At 48.0% G+C, this 16,338-nt stretch overlaps 1 protein-coding gene across 1 annotated transcript in view; it reads left to right on the top strand.

Annotated features, from left to right (window-relative positions):
- Nucleotides 1-522: 522 nt before the first annotated feature.
- Nucleotides 523-16,338, top strand: part of PAPPA2 (pappalysin 2) — a 333,922-nt gene continuing 318,106 nt past the window's right edge. Inside the window, exons 1-2 of the mRNA XM_025285589.2 lie at nt 523-748; nt 2,403-4,259. Of these exons, the coding sequence (XP_025141374.2) occupies nt 3,344-4,259 (916 nt within the window). The 5' untranslated portion in view covers nt 523-748; nt 2,403-3,343. The remainder of the gene's footprint in view (nt 749-2,402; nt 4,260-16,338) is intronic.

Genomic DNA, 16,338 nt, shown 5'->3' with positions numbered 1-16,338 from the left:
TAAATGTGCGTTTCCCTTGGCGTGTTTGGTGTCTTTCTCCCTGGCATCCAGGGTGGGTGGTGTGCAAGTCTGACTTCTCTCACACTTTGACTGGGGTCTGGCGAGTGAGCGTGTGTGATGGAATTGAGGAGGGGGTTGCTGGGTTTTTGATCTGATTCACTTGACAGATTATTTGAATCCAGCCCACCTTTCCGCACATGTCAAACAGATGGGATCATTGTTAAAGCCTTGGGAGAGCCGTGGCTGAGCGGTGGGTAAGGCAGGGAGGGGAAGAGAGGAGGGGGACGGTGCAGAGGGGGTGCCTTCCAGTAGCTTTGTGTTTTCACACGTTGGAACTGACAGGAGCCCTTCTTCTCCGTGGGGGGTGTTTTGGGGGCATGGGGCTGATGAGGGGTGGGATGGAAAGGAGAGAGAGAGGTGGGGTGTTGGTGGGCAGGGTTATGATGTCACAGCAAAAGTTACAACAGGAGGAAAACACAGAAATGGTTCAACATTTTTTTTTTAAACTTTGGACTGCCAAGAGCTGAAGGAGAGTGGTGAGCAAAGGAATGAAGGGGAGAGAGAGAGAAACTAAACTGGAAGCTTGAGTTTTGTGTAGCTTCTTGAAACCTTATGAATGGATTACTAGCAGCTGAGAACCAGGAGAGACCTATAGGGGATGCAAGATCATTCACACACTAGAAGGGGGAGAAACAAACGCACGGCGGAATTCTTCCTTGCTGTGTATCCCTCCTCCCTGAAATGAATGGTATGAATCCTTTTTCTGAGGGTCCTGGGGGTGGCATAGGGAGGGGCAAGTTTACTTCTCCTTTTCTTACCTGGGTATCTTCCCTTCATTTAAACTAAGGCTCCTCTCCTTCCTTCCCTCCTTTCTGCCCTGGTTTCTCTCTCTCTCCTCTGCTTTCTGTCTTTCTCTGCAACTCCCCTACCCCTTTCCAAAGCCCCAATCTCTGTTGAGCTGCTTTGGTGGGAGGTGGGGAGGTGGAGGAAAGGACTGAGACAGAAAAGTGAAGGAAGACAGCGAGACGCTAAGAGGAAAAGGCACAGTCTAGGATTGAGGGATTTCTGTTTAGTGATATCCACGTGCCTGAATTGATATCTTCTTTAGGGACTTGCCTTGAAGCGTCAGTGGATGCTGTATAGGGAGACAGGGCACACCAGCGATGGGAGCTTTAGGACACAGCATTTGTAAAGCATATCAATCAATGATTAGCTAGGGTAGAGGAACTTAGAAGATGATGAGGGGTCCCAAGGCAGAAGAGGCAGGGTGATCTTACTCCAAAGTAATGTGGGCTGCATGTTTTATATGTGGGCAACACAAGCAGTGGTTTTAGAACTGTAAATGATTTTTCTTATTATTGAATGAAGGACCCAATATATTTCTCTCCCTGCTTTGTACTCACCCGTGGTCAAACACCCTGACCTGTATTGAGAATTCAGACCCGCTCAGTGTGTATGCATGTGTGTGTGTGTGTATATGTGTGTGTACGCACATGTTTTTAGGGGGTAGGACTCCTTGAGAGAGCTTACATCTAGGCAAACAGAATTTTGGAGGTTAAATACACATTATTTATTTCCCCATTTTATCCATTCATTTCAAATCAATGAAAAAACTAGTTGTTTGGGTCTAGCTGCTGATATTTGTAATTTACTTATTTTGAGCATCTCATTTGTTTATTTGCTCACTCAGCATATGGTGACTTTTAGTAACTTGAGAGTGAGAAACTTGAGCGAGAATAAGAAGACCTATATCATGCAAAGCCATGGCATTTCCTCTGAATGCTTCCTACAGCAGGACAATTGATTTCTCCTTTCTCCCAATGGCTAACGTGAAGTGAATTTGGGGTATTGTCCTTTCAAATCCCAAATGATTGAAATAAGAAAAGAATACAGTATATATGTGGCAAAACAAACAAACAAACAAACAAAGCGAGGCAAGTGGTCCCTAAAAGAGTGGTGTGGGTTTATTAGGCAGTAAGCAAGTCTGTTCACAACACATGTGTGAGTATGTGTATGTGAGTGTGTGTGTGTGTGAGAGAGAGAGAGAGAATACATACAGAAGAGAGTGCTCCAAAACAGTATTGATTGTTGGCTATTGATTGTGTAGGCTGCGGCTGCTGGAAGAGAAAGCGGGAGATGTTTACGGGGGAAACCAAGAGTAGCATCTGTCCCCTGTGCCTCAGTGAGGTGGGGAGGTTTTCAGGAGGGAGGAGGGGACAGGCAGTAGGTGGAGAGATGCACCGAACTTATTAGCTTTGACATCATCATTGTCTTTAAATGAAACAAACAAGAAGATAATTATAGGCAGAGAGGAAGGGAGAGAAGGGGAGCAGGAGGGACTGGAGAGCACAGGTCCCCTGAAGGATATGCTCTTCTTCTCATTCTCTTTTCCATCTTCCCAGGGACCCACAAGACTCCCAGAAGGTGAAGTCAAGGGCTCTCAGACTCCTAAGGTTATTAGGGCACCAGACTGGCAGTCCAGAGGAGAACTTTACGGAGACTTGCAACACACCAACAAGTTGGAAGGGGATTAAAAACAACCTTCAGCACTCACCAACCCCAGAGCTGAGGGAAACATTCTGACCTGCACAGGCAGACTGGAGGCTGGATGGGGAGCTGGCTGAGGAGGACATCTGGAAGTGAAGGCTAAGTACCAGCTGGCATTTTTTGTGCCCCCTAGATTCTTTTTTTTGCCTTTTTAGATAGTAAGCATCAAATTCTGTGTCTCTGTATACCAGTTTTTCTAGCAATTTGTTGGAAGGTGAGTGTATTTGAGGTTAAAGACGACAAAGAAAAGGTAACTCCTAGGGAAGGAAGGGGGATAAAGAGAAGAACATTGGAGGCTAATATTCTTTTTAATAACTTCAGGTAGTGAGTGGTATGTGTGTGCACAAATGTGTATTTGAGAAGATTTGGCTCCTGCCCACGTGTCCCCCTCCTAGTATCAACGAGGGGAGGAGCTATTGAAGAAGGGGGAAAAAAAGAAAAAGAAAGAAACCTGAGCTCTCTGGAAGAAATTCAAAGGAACCCAGAGAAATGGACTTCATTCTTCAAGGACTGAACTAGAGCAAGGAGAGAGAGAGAGAGAGAGAGGTCAAGGGAGAGGTTGAGGGACATATATAGGGAGAGGTTGAGGGACAGAGGCTACGCGGTCACAGCACCCAGCGCAGGCAGCCAGGAGAGGTGCTCTTTGGGGGTTGCTTGAAAAGTCTGGTCCCTGAACAAAACAATTTGCCAGGGGACAGCGAATCCACAGCTAGCTGTCTCCTCCTCTTAACCCCATCACCCCTGTGTGGTACCCAGAAGCTGACTTCTGGTTCTGTATAAAGAGCCGGGGGGAGGTATGATGTGCTTCAAGATTCTGAGGGTAAGCCTGGTAGTTCTGGCGGGGTGGGCGCTCAGTACTGTCAGCTCGGAGCTGGGCTGGACGTGCAAGAGATCCTTGGCCCAAAGAGGACACCTGAGACAGGTGCTGTCGGAAGGAGATCACTGTTGGCTGGGGGCCAAGGTTCGAAGACCCAGAGTTGCTCCTCAGCATCACCTTTTTGGGGTCTATCCCAGCCTGTCTGGGGACTACCTGAGGCCCTACCCTGCAGGAGATCAGGGAAGGGACCATGCAGAATGCAGTGAGCCAGATGCCGAGGGAATGGCTGTGAGCTCTGTGCCCCCAGACCCAACTGCAAGTGCAAGAATGAGGAGTGAGGCTGAGCGGCCAGCCACTCCGTGGGGAGGGGACAGTCCTATTGGGCAGTCGGAGCTACTGGGAGATGATGACACTTATCTTGGCGATGGAGGATCCAAGGAGCCTCTAGGTGAGGCTGGGACTCTAGAAGGCACAGCCTCGGCTGCCACCATGATCACCACCTTCCCATGCCCAGGGGAATCCGGACCAGAGACCCAAAGGAAGGGCCGGACCAAGACCAGGCGTCGGCGCCAGGTGGTGAAGGGACAGGCAGGAGGCCTGTGGGGAGACCCCAAGTTTGCGCCCCAACACTTCCAGCCGTGGCCTAAGCATCTCCTCAAGCCTAGGGTCCGAACTGGCCCAACAGAGAGTGGCATCCGGAATGGTGGAGGGGACCCCTCCTGGGAAGCAGAGACCGTGAGCCCCCGAGGAAGACTGCCTGTCTTGTACTTCTCTGGGAGGCGGGAGCCGCTGCTGCTGCGTCCAGAAGTGCTGGCTGACATTCCCCGGGAGGCGTTCACAGTGGAAGCCTGGGTGAGACCAGAGGGAGGACAGAACAGCCCAGCCATCATCGCAGGTAATCACCCACTCCTGGGCTTTCCGTAGTCCGCGGGGTAGGGCTGGCTTCTGGTTTTGGTGAGGTTAGACATCGGGGGCAAGGAGGGGAAAGGGGCAGAGCAGAAGAGCCAGGGAGGGCTAGCCGGGCAGAGGGGGGGAAGGGCCTCTATTCATCTGCGCAGCAGAATCCCAGACATCATCTGCATTAATGACTCTATAACCACAAGAGCATTTGTCCCTTGTATTGATCTCGTGTGCTGCTATACATTGTGCTGGCACTTAGGAGACCTCCAGCTCACTCTCTCATCCCTCTTTAAAGGGGAAGATCTCTGGTTCTTTGTCAGTGGGGAAGAGGTGTCACACTCCATTTCTTATAGTCCAGTGTGAGAAACCCAGGCAACTTTGAGACAACATGAAAGTGTACAGACCTGGGCAGTGAGTCATGCCTGGGCTGGACTAGGTAGCGGGGAAACAAAGCTGCCAGGTACATAGCCAATGGGTCCTGGTTGGTTTCCTTTTCTTCGAGTAGCCCTGGAATGTAGCAGAACTCTACTACCTTGACCAGGTCCTGGAGTCCCCTTTGTTTTGTCCTAAAAATCATGTGTCCAGCCTGGGACTAGCAAGGTCTACTGGAAAAGATGGGCACTCACAAGTCAGGACCCTGGTTTCTAACCCGGGCTGTTGTAAAAGGGACCAGAAATGCACCTTGTATAATTCTATGGTCTTCATCAGGAACAGTGTTTGGGAACACTCTCCACATTTATTTTACAGTATACCCGGAACTTGGCTTTCATGGAAAGTCACCCAGAAGGACAAAGAAAAGAGTAGGATTAGGAATAACTGTCTCCCTTGCCTCCATGGGGGTGGGGGGCAGTTGGGGGATATTGGTTTCAAGCAGGGAGTGGGTAAGGGATTAGAAGTGATACATGATCATTCAGTGTCTCTTTATCCCTTCAGAGCCCCCACCCCAGGACAGAACCTCACACAAACCTAGGTACATAGTAGAACCATTTTCATCTTATTAATCTGGATTGTACACAACACCCTTTGATGCTTGCCAGTCCCATGACATGGATGGGAAAACCAAAGTTGTGAGAGGTGTGCCTGGGGCAGACGGGGAGCGGAACTCCAGAACCCCTGAAGGGCTTGACAGCTCTCAATATTAAAGACTTCTCAGGCTGGTGGGTGCCTGCAAATAAATTTTAGACCAGAGAAAGAAATCTGGAAGGAGGGAGCCTCTTGCGATGGTGTGTTGCTGGAACATCCCTTCCGACACGCTGTCTTCCCCCCTCTTTGGCTGTAATTTCTCTTTTGGAAGCTGGGATTCCCAGACACTGAGCACTCTAGACTCTTGTGGTTTTGCTTGATTTTATTTTGGGGTGGGAAAGGGGGTGAGGGGAGAGGATAGAGAAGGGGCTGGGCTGGATGATAGGTTGGGGCAGAGAAAGAGTAGAAGGAAATCCTTATTCTGAGGCCAAATGGAAGAAATAATGAGATGATTATCTGATCGGAGTTGGCAGCTTCACAGTTTTTCCCAGATGACATCTTCTTGCTGCCTAATCTCGCTTCCTAGTACCCATCTGCCAGGGAAACTGTGCTTGCCGTCTAGACCACGACTCCACTTACCCCTCCTCTGGCAGTAGCAGCACAGGGGCCTGGGATCAGTTCCCTGGCTCTGAAGAATCGGAGAAAGATCCAGCAGGAATATAGGAGGGAGGCTCTAAGAAACCAGTGGTCTGAGTTGTTAAAATTCAGACCTGAGGCAACAGTTTCTGGACAGTGGGTACCTGATCCCTGTTCCTGAACTTTCTGCATCCTTCTGTTCTCATTCTCTGAAGAGAGGAGAACAGGGTCAGGATTTGGTTCCAGTTATAGGGCTCCTGTCTATGGGGTCGCACAGAGTCAGGCACGACTGAAGTGACTTAGCAGTAGCGGTAGCAGCATAGGGCTTCCTAAGTGGATCAGTGGGTAAAAGAATCTGCCTGCAATGCTGGAGACTCAGGAGAAGCGTGTTCAATCCCTGGGTTGGGAAGATCCCCTGGAGGAGGGCATGGCAACCCACTCCAGTATTCTTGCCTAGAGAATCCCATGAACAGAGGAGCCTGGCAGGCTACAGTCCATAGGGTCACAAAGAGTCAGGCAAGACTGAAGCGACTGAGCATGCACCTACACAGCTTTCCTTAATGTACCAGCCCTCCCCCGCCAGCCCATACCTCTCCCTCCCATGCCCACCTCCACTGCCGCCCCCTGCCCCCCCACCTTGCCACAGCACATACTCAACTCCTTCTCCAAGGTGCCCATCTGAGCCCTTGCCACCTCCCTAAGCATGTAAAACTAGGCAGGAAATCTTTCGCAGACAGTCTAGCCTCAGGTTTCTTTCTCTTCAAATCAAAGCATTCCCGGAGCTGTGCTGGCATGTCCCCTGTAGGTCCACACCGGAAAGACGGAGAGCAGAGAATACTCGGGTCTGTCTCGTCTCCACCTCCCACCCTGTATCTTTGTTCAGATTTGTGCACCTCAGAAAATATTCAGAAAAGATTTAGGGTAAAAGTTTGGGAGAGATAGGGGCTGAGAACCCAGCCTTCGTTCTTCAGGATTCTAGCAACTGGGTTCCCAGGACATAGGCATCCTTGTCGACTCGCTGTGGTCAGCTCCATATGCTTTCCCTGGGGCCCCCTGGGCTGAGAACCACGAAGGGCCAAGGGTAGTCACCCCCAGGAATAAAAGTCTCCGATTTGCTCATCTATTCACTCTTAGCAACAGATCAGCCCATCTTCCCTCTCTGACCCTAGCCCTGGTCCTTTTAGCCGGTACCTGCCTGTTCCTGGGATGGTTGGCCTTCAGCTGTTGCAGAATGACCACAGCTGAACTGTGCTCCTGAGGTAAATACAATTCAACCACGGGAGTTCTGCTGCCCCACTGAGGATAACCCAAGATGATACAACACTTGGCTCCCACACTCTTCTAACAGCTCTCAAACCTCAGGTTCTACCTACTTAACCTAGGCCCAGTTTTCTCCATCTACCAAACTTGGGGCATTTTCTCCTCAGCAGAGATATCAAGGGATTCCGTTGCCCTAGCCGTGGTAGAGGAACCATCCCCCACCCCACCCCCAGAGACCGGAGGCCTCGGAGAATACTTCCTACACAGAGCACTAGGTGGCAGTGTTGCTTCGTGCACAGGAGAGTAGGCGGTGCCTTGAAAGCCAAGTAGTGGGGAATGCAGTCTGGTTTCTTGGAGGACTGTCCCTTTCCGGGCCTCTGGGAGGTATTTGATCATCCCCTCCCAGAGCGTGTTGGTAGGCATCCCTGAGGGTCGACTTCATACAAGTCTCTTTGCAGGGCCCATGTGAAAGGGCTCAAGTGGCATTCTTTGGGTTATGACTAACAGGCACTTGTGACAAATGTAAAGAAAACAAAATCAACTCAAGTTACCTCCCTCCCCTCCCACCCCTAACTCCCACATGCTTCCAAAATAGGAAGTTTTTGGATTCCGGGTGGATTGCTGGAATACTTTCATTTAGGGCTGAGAGGACAGTGTGGGCCTCACAGGCTGTAGGTGTTTAGCTTCTCTCTGGCCCCTGGAGGGGGAGCGATGGTGCTGGGCCGCCCGCAGCTTAGATCTTCTGAAGTTGCCAATCTCCTGTAGCTCTGACGTCCGGCAAGCAGGAAAGGACTGTGTATGGCTGCTCCAGTGTCAGGGCCTCCATAAAGGTCACTGCTCAGGGGCCTGGCAGTTCAGGGATTTGTGGCCGCTGAGGAGTAGCCTGGGGTCAGCAGCCCATTTGGACGGGCTTTTGGAACTCAGCTGTGGACATAAGTCAAATGCTGTCCTATCCTGGTGTGAAATCTTTAAGCGCCAGCAACCCAGCCCTGAAACCATCCTGTTTCCCTCCTTCTCAACTTCCTTTCCTCTCCTTCCACCCCAACACACACAGAAGAGGAACTTCTAATGGGTTCCTCCTCACCCGTAATTGATTTCAAATGTTCCCTGGAGTTGCCCAGCTGACTAACCACCTGCAACTCCAAGTGGCCGGAGACTGAGTCAGTAAGTCCATGGCAGGAGTGGAGCCCAAGCCCACGCTTCTTCATTCAACAAATATTTACTGAGTGCTTTGCCATGTAAAGCAGGGCAAGGCTCTGTGGGGGAATACAAAGATGTCTAAGAAACTGTCCCTGACTTGAAGATGAGTTTTCCTTCTCTGAGGATCCAGGTTGAGGTAGAGATCCCAGGGCAGAATTTGGGAGTCAGACCTGGAATCAGATTCCATCTGACACTTATCAGTGCTGGGATCTGTGGCAATCCATTCAACTTTTCTGAGCTTTGGTTTCCTCACTTGGCGAAATGGGAAAATGTCGCAAAGAGTTGTTATAGTGTTTAAAGAAGTCATGTATGTAAAGTGCCCAACACAGACTTGACTGTAAAATTCATTTATGAAGTGGTATAACAGCAGGAGGTGATCATTGCTAACAGCAGTGTATTAGCCTACTCATCTTTGGTGCTAACCTGTCAACCTGTAATCTTTTCTTAGGTAGGGTATTAATTTCTTAAGAATTTAACTTACTCATTTGTCCAGCAGGAATGGTGGTAAATAGGGTTGGTTTTTTTTTGCAAGATGGTCTCAAGATGATAGAGAACACTATTGAGTCAGTGCCTTGAAAAGACCTTTTTTTTTGTTTTTGTTTTTTGATCCTTTTTTTTTTTTTAGCCTGGGCTATACTCTTGCCTGGAAAATCCCATGGATGGAGGAGCCTGGTGGGGTCGCTGAGGGTCGGACACAACTGAGTGACTTCACTTTCACTTTTCACTTTCATGCATTGGAGAAGGAAATGGCAACCCACTCCAGTGTTCTTGCCTGGAGAATCCCAGGGATGGGGGAGCCTGGTGGGCTGCCGTCTATGGGGTCGCACAGAGTTGGACATGACTGAAGTGACCTATATACTATTTAATACATTGGACAGTGGTCCAAGGCTTTTTTGGAGCATGCACCCTTTTGGGAATATGATGGAAGCTCTGCTCACTTTTTAGCAATATGCCCATGTTACATATTTCATGTACGTTTCAAAGGTCTCTGGATTTCCTGGTAGGAAGGTCAGCATTTGCTGACCTTGTTTAAGGCATATGGATAGCTTTTGTTTTGAACGACCCCAGAGAAATGAGATTTCACAGGACACTGTAACATCCCCTTCTCTCAGTAAGGGAGTAGCAGCCCCGGGGTGAGGAGGTTTATTGATGTGGGGTGTGGAGCTTTGCAGAAGGCAGATTGACACACGGAAGTATCCACAGAGTTGTAAAGAGAATTTAAAAGGAAGGCCACGTGTGCTGCCTCCCCTAGTATCCAGCAGGGCTCAGTGACATGTGAAGCACCACGTCCATACCTTTCCCAGGGCTCCTGTGAAGATAAGGTTTCCGTTACCCTCCTCCTCAGCTGCCTCTTCCTATACTGCATTGGTGGTCAAGGTCAGAGTGTTTGCCCTCGTGGAACCCTGAGGAATTGCCCATTTTATTCTCACTTAGTTCTGCTCCTTGATCTTGCCCCAGACATGCGGTGAAGTCATAGTAACCCTGCGTGAAAGAACTGTGGACACGAGGTTGTTGGTCTCTGGGGGTGGGTATGCCCACTGTGATGGGAATGAGATCCATGAGTCTGCTTGTGTGGGCAAGCCATGTGCCCTGATGGTTGTCAGTTAGCATGTGTGTACAGAAGAGTCTGTCCTGTGGAGGTGTGGCCCTCCAGAAGAGAGGCATTGTCTGGTTTTAGAAGGAAAACAGATGGTCAGTCTGCCCCCTCCTTTCACAGCTCCCTGACCCTTGTCCATGGAATCTTCCGGATTCCCTGTGTGGAAAAGATCTCCTCCACTGCTCAGTCTCCACAGTCCTTGACCTGTGACTTCCTGGGGTGCACATTGCTCCCTGCTGCCGTGGTTCTATACAGGTCTTGTTTTTATTTACTGAAAGTTCCCCAGGAGCCAAATGCGTGTCTGATTCACTTTTGTCGTCCCTAAGTACCTAGCACAGTGTTAGACTGTCAGCTATGTTTGTAGAATGGATAAAGTAGAAAGTTAGGTTGCCGATGCCCACTAGGAATGAGAAAAGGGTGAGAGAAACTTTCTGTAACTCGAGGCTCTTTGTGGGGAACCAGGGCAGTGACTTTCAGATAGAGGTGTCTCAGTGGTTTCTGAGGGGAACTGTTGGACATGGGGCTTCCTGCCCACCAGCAAGACGGGCAGCCCCTCTCTTACCTGTTTCATATGAAAAAAGAGTTTCTGCTGTGCTTAGCCACTCAGTCGTGTCTGACTTTTGAGACCCGGCGTGAGCCACAGGCCTTGCGTAGCCTGCCAGGCTCCTCTGTCCATGGGGATTCTCCAGGCAAGAACACTGGAGTGGGTTGCCATGCCCTCCTCCAGGGGATCTTCCCAATCCAGGGATCGAACCTAGGTCTCTCTCATTGCAGGCAGATTCTTTACCATCTAGCCACCAGGGAAGCCCGCCCTCCCACCCCCACCCCCCAAAAGTGTTTAATTGCTTCTAAAAAGTTTAAACCCTGTAACTCTAGAGCAGAAGTTGGTGTACTCTGGCCCATGGGCCACATCTTATCCAAAGCAAATGTCTGTTTTTATAAAGAAAGTTTTATTAGAACCCAGCCACACCCAATTGGTTATGTGTTCTCTGGGGCTGCTCCTACTTTGAATGGCAGAGTATTTGCAACAGAGAAGATATTGCCCACAAAGCCTAAAATACGTACTGTGTGGCCCTTTGTAGAAAGTTTGCTGACTCCTGCCCTCGCGTTTGCTTCTCAAACTTCAATGTGCATAGAGATCCCCTGCAATTCTTCTCAAAATGATCTCACTGCTATGGGAATACACCTTGCCGCAGAGAATGCAATGAGAATGCCAAGTACAGCGCATTTCCTTTCCGAAGGACCAGAGGCGCTGCACTAGGAATTGGTCACCGCGTGTGCACTAAGGCCGGATGCCTTGGTGCAGCAGGGATAAAGGAAAACCAGTTTCTGAGAGATTCAGGACTCCTCTGACAGCTGACTCTGCCTTGAGGATTCATGAGGGCCTTGCAGATCATGCTTTAGACCGTAAAGCAGTTTACAATGCTTTCACCCGATCTTTCTCCTCTCTTTCCTTCCCTCGAGGTCAGACCTGCATCATGGACTGATGGCTCTCCTGGCCTTTTCGGGCTTCTTCCCTGTTTTATCTCCTGGTCATCTCTCCTAATAAAGTCCATGTATATTGAACTCCATCTTGACATCTGCTTCTTTCACTAATGCAACTAACTAACACAGGGTCTGGGGGAACCTGAGGTTCTGCATTTCTAACAGGCTCCTCGGTGCTGCTGCTACTAGTGTGTGGACCATGACTTAAGACTTAAGTGGGCACGTGAGTCTCGAGAAGTATCAGCAAAAAAGTGCCTTTTTCTTTAAAGGCACAAGAATTTAGTAAATAATTTAGACTTTGTAGGTTGCACAGTCTCCATTGAAACTATTCTGTTCCTAGAATGTGCAAGCAGCTATAAGCAATATGTAAATGAATGAGTAGAGCTGTGTTTCAATAAAACTTTATTTACGAAGACAAGTGGCAGATCTGATTTTGGCTGGGGGCCATAGTTTGCCAGCCCCTGGCATCCAGCACTCTTCCTGCATGCTGTGCGTCTTCCACAATCCTCTTTTGCTTTGCTTCCTAGTTCTACACTATCCAGGGTAATGCCTACAGACAGACTGACAGTATCGGGGTAGGGAAACTCCTTTTATTCAAGTAAACACAAAACTTCCCAGAAATTTCCTGCAAAAAAACAAATCCTGATGGTTTCTGGATATAAACATTCCAGATGGAGTTTGTATTTATTTAGAGCTGACCCTTGAACAGTGTGAGTTTGAGCTGCTGAATCTGAGGATGTGGACCCAGATATGGAGGAGATGGGAGTACAGAGGGCTGACTATAAGTTGCACATGGATTTTTGAATGCATGGAGTGTTGGTGACCCTAACCCTTGCATTGTGCAACGCCAACTATATTTTCTTTTTATTTTTTCTTTTAATGACATTTTGAGATAAAACTTTTATACTGTAAAGTTCACCTGTTCAAACTACAATTCATGTTTTTTAGAATATTTACAGAGTCGTGCAACTGTCACTGCAAGCCAATTTTAGAACATTTTCATTCTACCCAAAAGAAACACCTTACTCATTACTAGTCACTCCTCATTTCCTTCCCCTTCTTCCCAAATATACAATAACTAGTCAGTTCAGTTGCTCAGTCATGTCCGACTCTCTGCGACCCCATGAATCGCAGCACGCCAGGCTTCCCTGTCCATCACCAACTCCCGGAGTTCACCCAGACTCACGTCCATCGAGTCAGTGATGCCACCCAGCCATCTCATCCTCTGTAGTCCCCTTCTCCTCCTGCCCCCAATCCCTCCCAGCATCAGAGTCTTTTCCAATGAGTCAACTCTTTGCATGAGGTGGCCAAAGTACTGGAGTTTCAGCTTTAGCATCATTCCTTCCAAAGAACACCCAGGACTGATTGCCTTTAGAATGGACTGGTTGGATCTCCTTGCAGTCCAAGGGACTCTCAAGAGTCTTCTCCAACACCACAGTTCAAAAGCATCAATTCTTCAGTGCTCAGCCTTCTTCACAGTCCAACTCTCACATCCATACATGATCACTGGAAAAACCATAGCCTTGACTAGACTGACCTTTGTTGGCAAAGTAATGTCTCTGCTTTTGAATATGCTATCTAGGTTGGTCATAACTTTCCTTGCAAGGAGTAAGCACCTTTTAATTTCATGGCTGCAATCACCATCTACAGTGATTTTGGAGCCCCCAAAATAAAGTCTGACACTGTTTCCCCATCTATTTCCCATGAAGTGATGGGACCAGATGCCATGATCTTAGTTTTCTGAATGTTGCAACCACTATTTTCTGTCTCTGTAGATTTGGCTACTCTGGTCATTCCATGTAATACAGTAAGTACCCTACATATGAACCTTTAACTTGAGAACTTCAAAGATGCGAACTTGTGTTTGCATGTCTAATCATGTAAGTTAGTTCACATGCCTGGCATATTTTTCAAGGTATTGTGCTGTGAGATTAAAAATGTTCTATTTTTTTTGTGTGTTTGTTTTTTATGTATTATTTGTGTGAAAAGTATTCCATATCTATACAGTACAGTACTATACAGCTGATTGTATCTGGTACCTAGGCTAACTTTGTTGGACTTATATGAACAAATTGGATTTGTGAACTCTCAGAAGGGAACTCATTCACATGTAGCAGGCTTACTCTGTGTGGTCTTTTGAATCTGGTTTCTTTCACTTGAGGTTTGCTTTGTTTTAGTATGTATCAGAGCTTCATTCCTTTTTATTGCTGAATACTATTCCTTATATATGTCCTATTTTGTTTATTCATTCTGCAATTGATGGACATTTTAGTGGCTTCCACTTTGGGGCTATTACAAATAGTGCTGCTATGGACACTGCACAAGCAGACTTATATTTTTATTTCTGCTGGGTAGGCACCTAAGAGTGGGATTGTATATCGTAACTCTATGTTAAACATTTTGAAGCACTGACATACTGTTTTCCAAAGTGGCTACACCATTTTGCACTCCTCAGCAATGCATGAGAGTTTGGTTTTATATTTTTGACCCACTGAAATGAAAAGGGCTTCTCTGGGCTCGTTGAAGGCTAGGGCTTGGCCACTGCTTACATCTGGAAGCACCTGGGTAGTCTTTGAGGAATGTGCTGATGTTTTGTACAATGAATGAACACTTGGACCTCTGCACTGAGACCTCTGCAATCACAAGAAGGTCTTACTGGTTGAGAAGGAAATTATCGTCAAGCTCCTTCCTTCAGCCACTTAAGGGCATCCTAAGAGGGCCCTTTCTTCCCTGAACCTAACTCTGCCTGAAGGGAGTTTCCCTTCAGCCTGAACTGCATTACTTTCTATGGCTTTCCACCCACATAAGCCCAGAATGATACGCTCATGGGGAACACTCAGGTCCTCAAAAGTCACAGAGCCTCAGATTCTGATGCAGCAGCACCTTCAGGAAGCAAAAAAGAGAAACAGAAGGGAGGAGGGAAAATAAAGGCCATAGAGTTCTGCTAACATGACCTGAACTTTTCCCTGGATTCCAGCTCAGGTGCTCAGGCATCGCCATCTCCCTGTGGCCCATACTATTCAGGGCCTGCGTCTGACTCCCAAGGGGTTGGGATGCTGAAGTCACCCAGGTGTCTGGGGTACAGGTCAGGAAAGGAGACTCACTTCCGGTGGTAGCACAGAGGGGCTTTCTCTGAGCATGACTGTGTGATTGTCCTCATCACATTGCAGGTGTGTTGCTTGACACCGCTCCCTGCCCTTCCTGTCTTCATCCCCTTCTTCAGTTACTGCCTCCCTTCATGGCATCCACAGTCTCAGGGTGACAGTGTAGTCAGGAGGAGCCTTGGCCAATCCACGTGCCACCATCTGCTTCTCTCGTCTCTTCGCCTGTTGGTTGTATATTCTCTCCATCCTTAGAGATGAGATGGAAACCCACAGGCACTCTCAGTGTAGTTCTTGGGTGGAGTACAGGTTGTCAGGTGGAAATATTCAGGAGTAATAGGGGTGCAGCTGGAAAGTAGGCATCACCTTTGGCAGCCCAAGTAAATTCACCCGTTTGCCCTTCACTGGCAACACTTTGCTCACCTTCTGCTCCCTCCTCCATGCTCTGCTTTATCGTTCCTCTGGAGCTGCCCATCTGAGTCATTTGGGATGTGTGTGCCAGGTGGCTTGGCTTCTTCCTGTTCCCATCCTAGCCCATGCCTTGAGGAGGCAAAATAAATAGGAGTGGAAGGTGGCACGTTAGTTTGTATTCTGAGCCTGTATACCCTGACTGTCCCTTAGCTTTGGTTCCTGCTGCCATAAACAAGTACATCAATTCCATGCTTCTGTGTTCTGAGGGTCAGTTACTCTGGATGCTCATCAGATTCCTTCCTGCTCACATCATACACCCCATGACCCTGGCACCTTCTAGAAAACACATCTCTATGTTAAGTTTGTGTCCCAAAAATAACATCCCCTCCTTCTCATGTTCATTACCTGCCTTAAAATAAACCTGTGCTTTGAATTTTTTTAAAAAAGAGAGCATCCAGGAAATAAAGCCCAGTGGGCAAACAAAAACATCCCAATTCTCTTTACGAGTCAGAAGTGAGTCGTGGAGAAAAGTGGTCCTGCCCAAATATACAGTACGGTCATCGGAACCCAACATTTCAGAGCATTTTGAAGTTGAAACGTTGCCATGGCAATGCTTGGGATATCAAGACCAGTAATCATGGCTCATTTCTGGATTAGAAGTCCAGTGGCTGATCAGAGAGGAAGTCACAGAGCTTAAAAGTTAATCAATCAGTTAGTGAGTCATCCTTCAAGCAGTGACTCAGCATTTGCTGACTTTCATACAACTTGTTGCCCTGCATTTTGGACAGGTTAGAAAATAAATATACTTTTTTTGGGTTCTATTTATTATTTTATCCATTCATCCAACATTTATTGAGTTCCTCTTAGGTGAAGTATTAGACATTTAGTCATGTGTTGGGGGAATCAAGAGAGCAAGGCAGAGGTCATACCTGGAAGATTCTCTCTGTCTGGTGGGAGCTGACCTGTAATTAGACCATTGCAGCTTGGCCTCTGGGAGATCCCAGTCCTATCTCGATGAGACCAAGAATTCCTCGAGGCTAGAAAGGGAGACCCAGTAACTGGAGAGACTGAAGGAGGCCTGAAGGCAGCAGAATTGGGGAAAAGAGAAAAAGATGAATTTGCCAAAGTGTCAGATGGTACAGAGCCACCCAATACGAGATCAGGCCTGAACTGGGCTCATTGGATGCAGCTGTTAGAAAATCATCAGGGACTTTAGAGAGAGCAGTTTCACTCTGGAGTCGGGGGTTCAGAGGGGACTCCACATTACAGCAGGTGGAGTTATGAGTGAGATGTGAGACTATGAAGACCCAGAACAGGGTCCAGCACAATCTGCTCAGAAACTGGCCATGAGGGGAAGGGACAGAGGTCTGAAGTAGACACAGGGGTGTAGAGGGAATTTTTTAAGGTAAGAGAGAGCCAAC

The sequence above is a fragment of the Bubalus bubalis genome, chromosome 5 (genome assembly GCF_019923935.1).
Source record: "Bubalus bubalis isolate 160015118507 breed Murrah chromosome 5, NDDB_SH_1, whole genome shotgun sequence".
NCBI lineage: Eukaryota > Metazoa > Chordata > Mammalia > Artiodactyla > Bovidae > Bubalus > Bubalus bubalis.
Note: the sequence above shows the minus strand (reverse complement) of the source record. Positions and strands in the feature narration are given on the sequence as shown.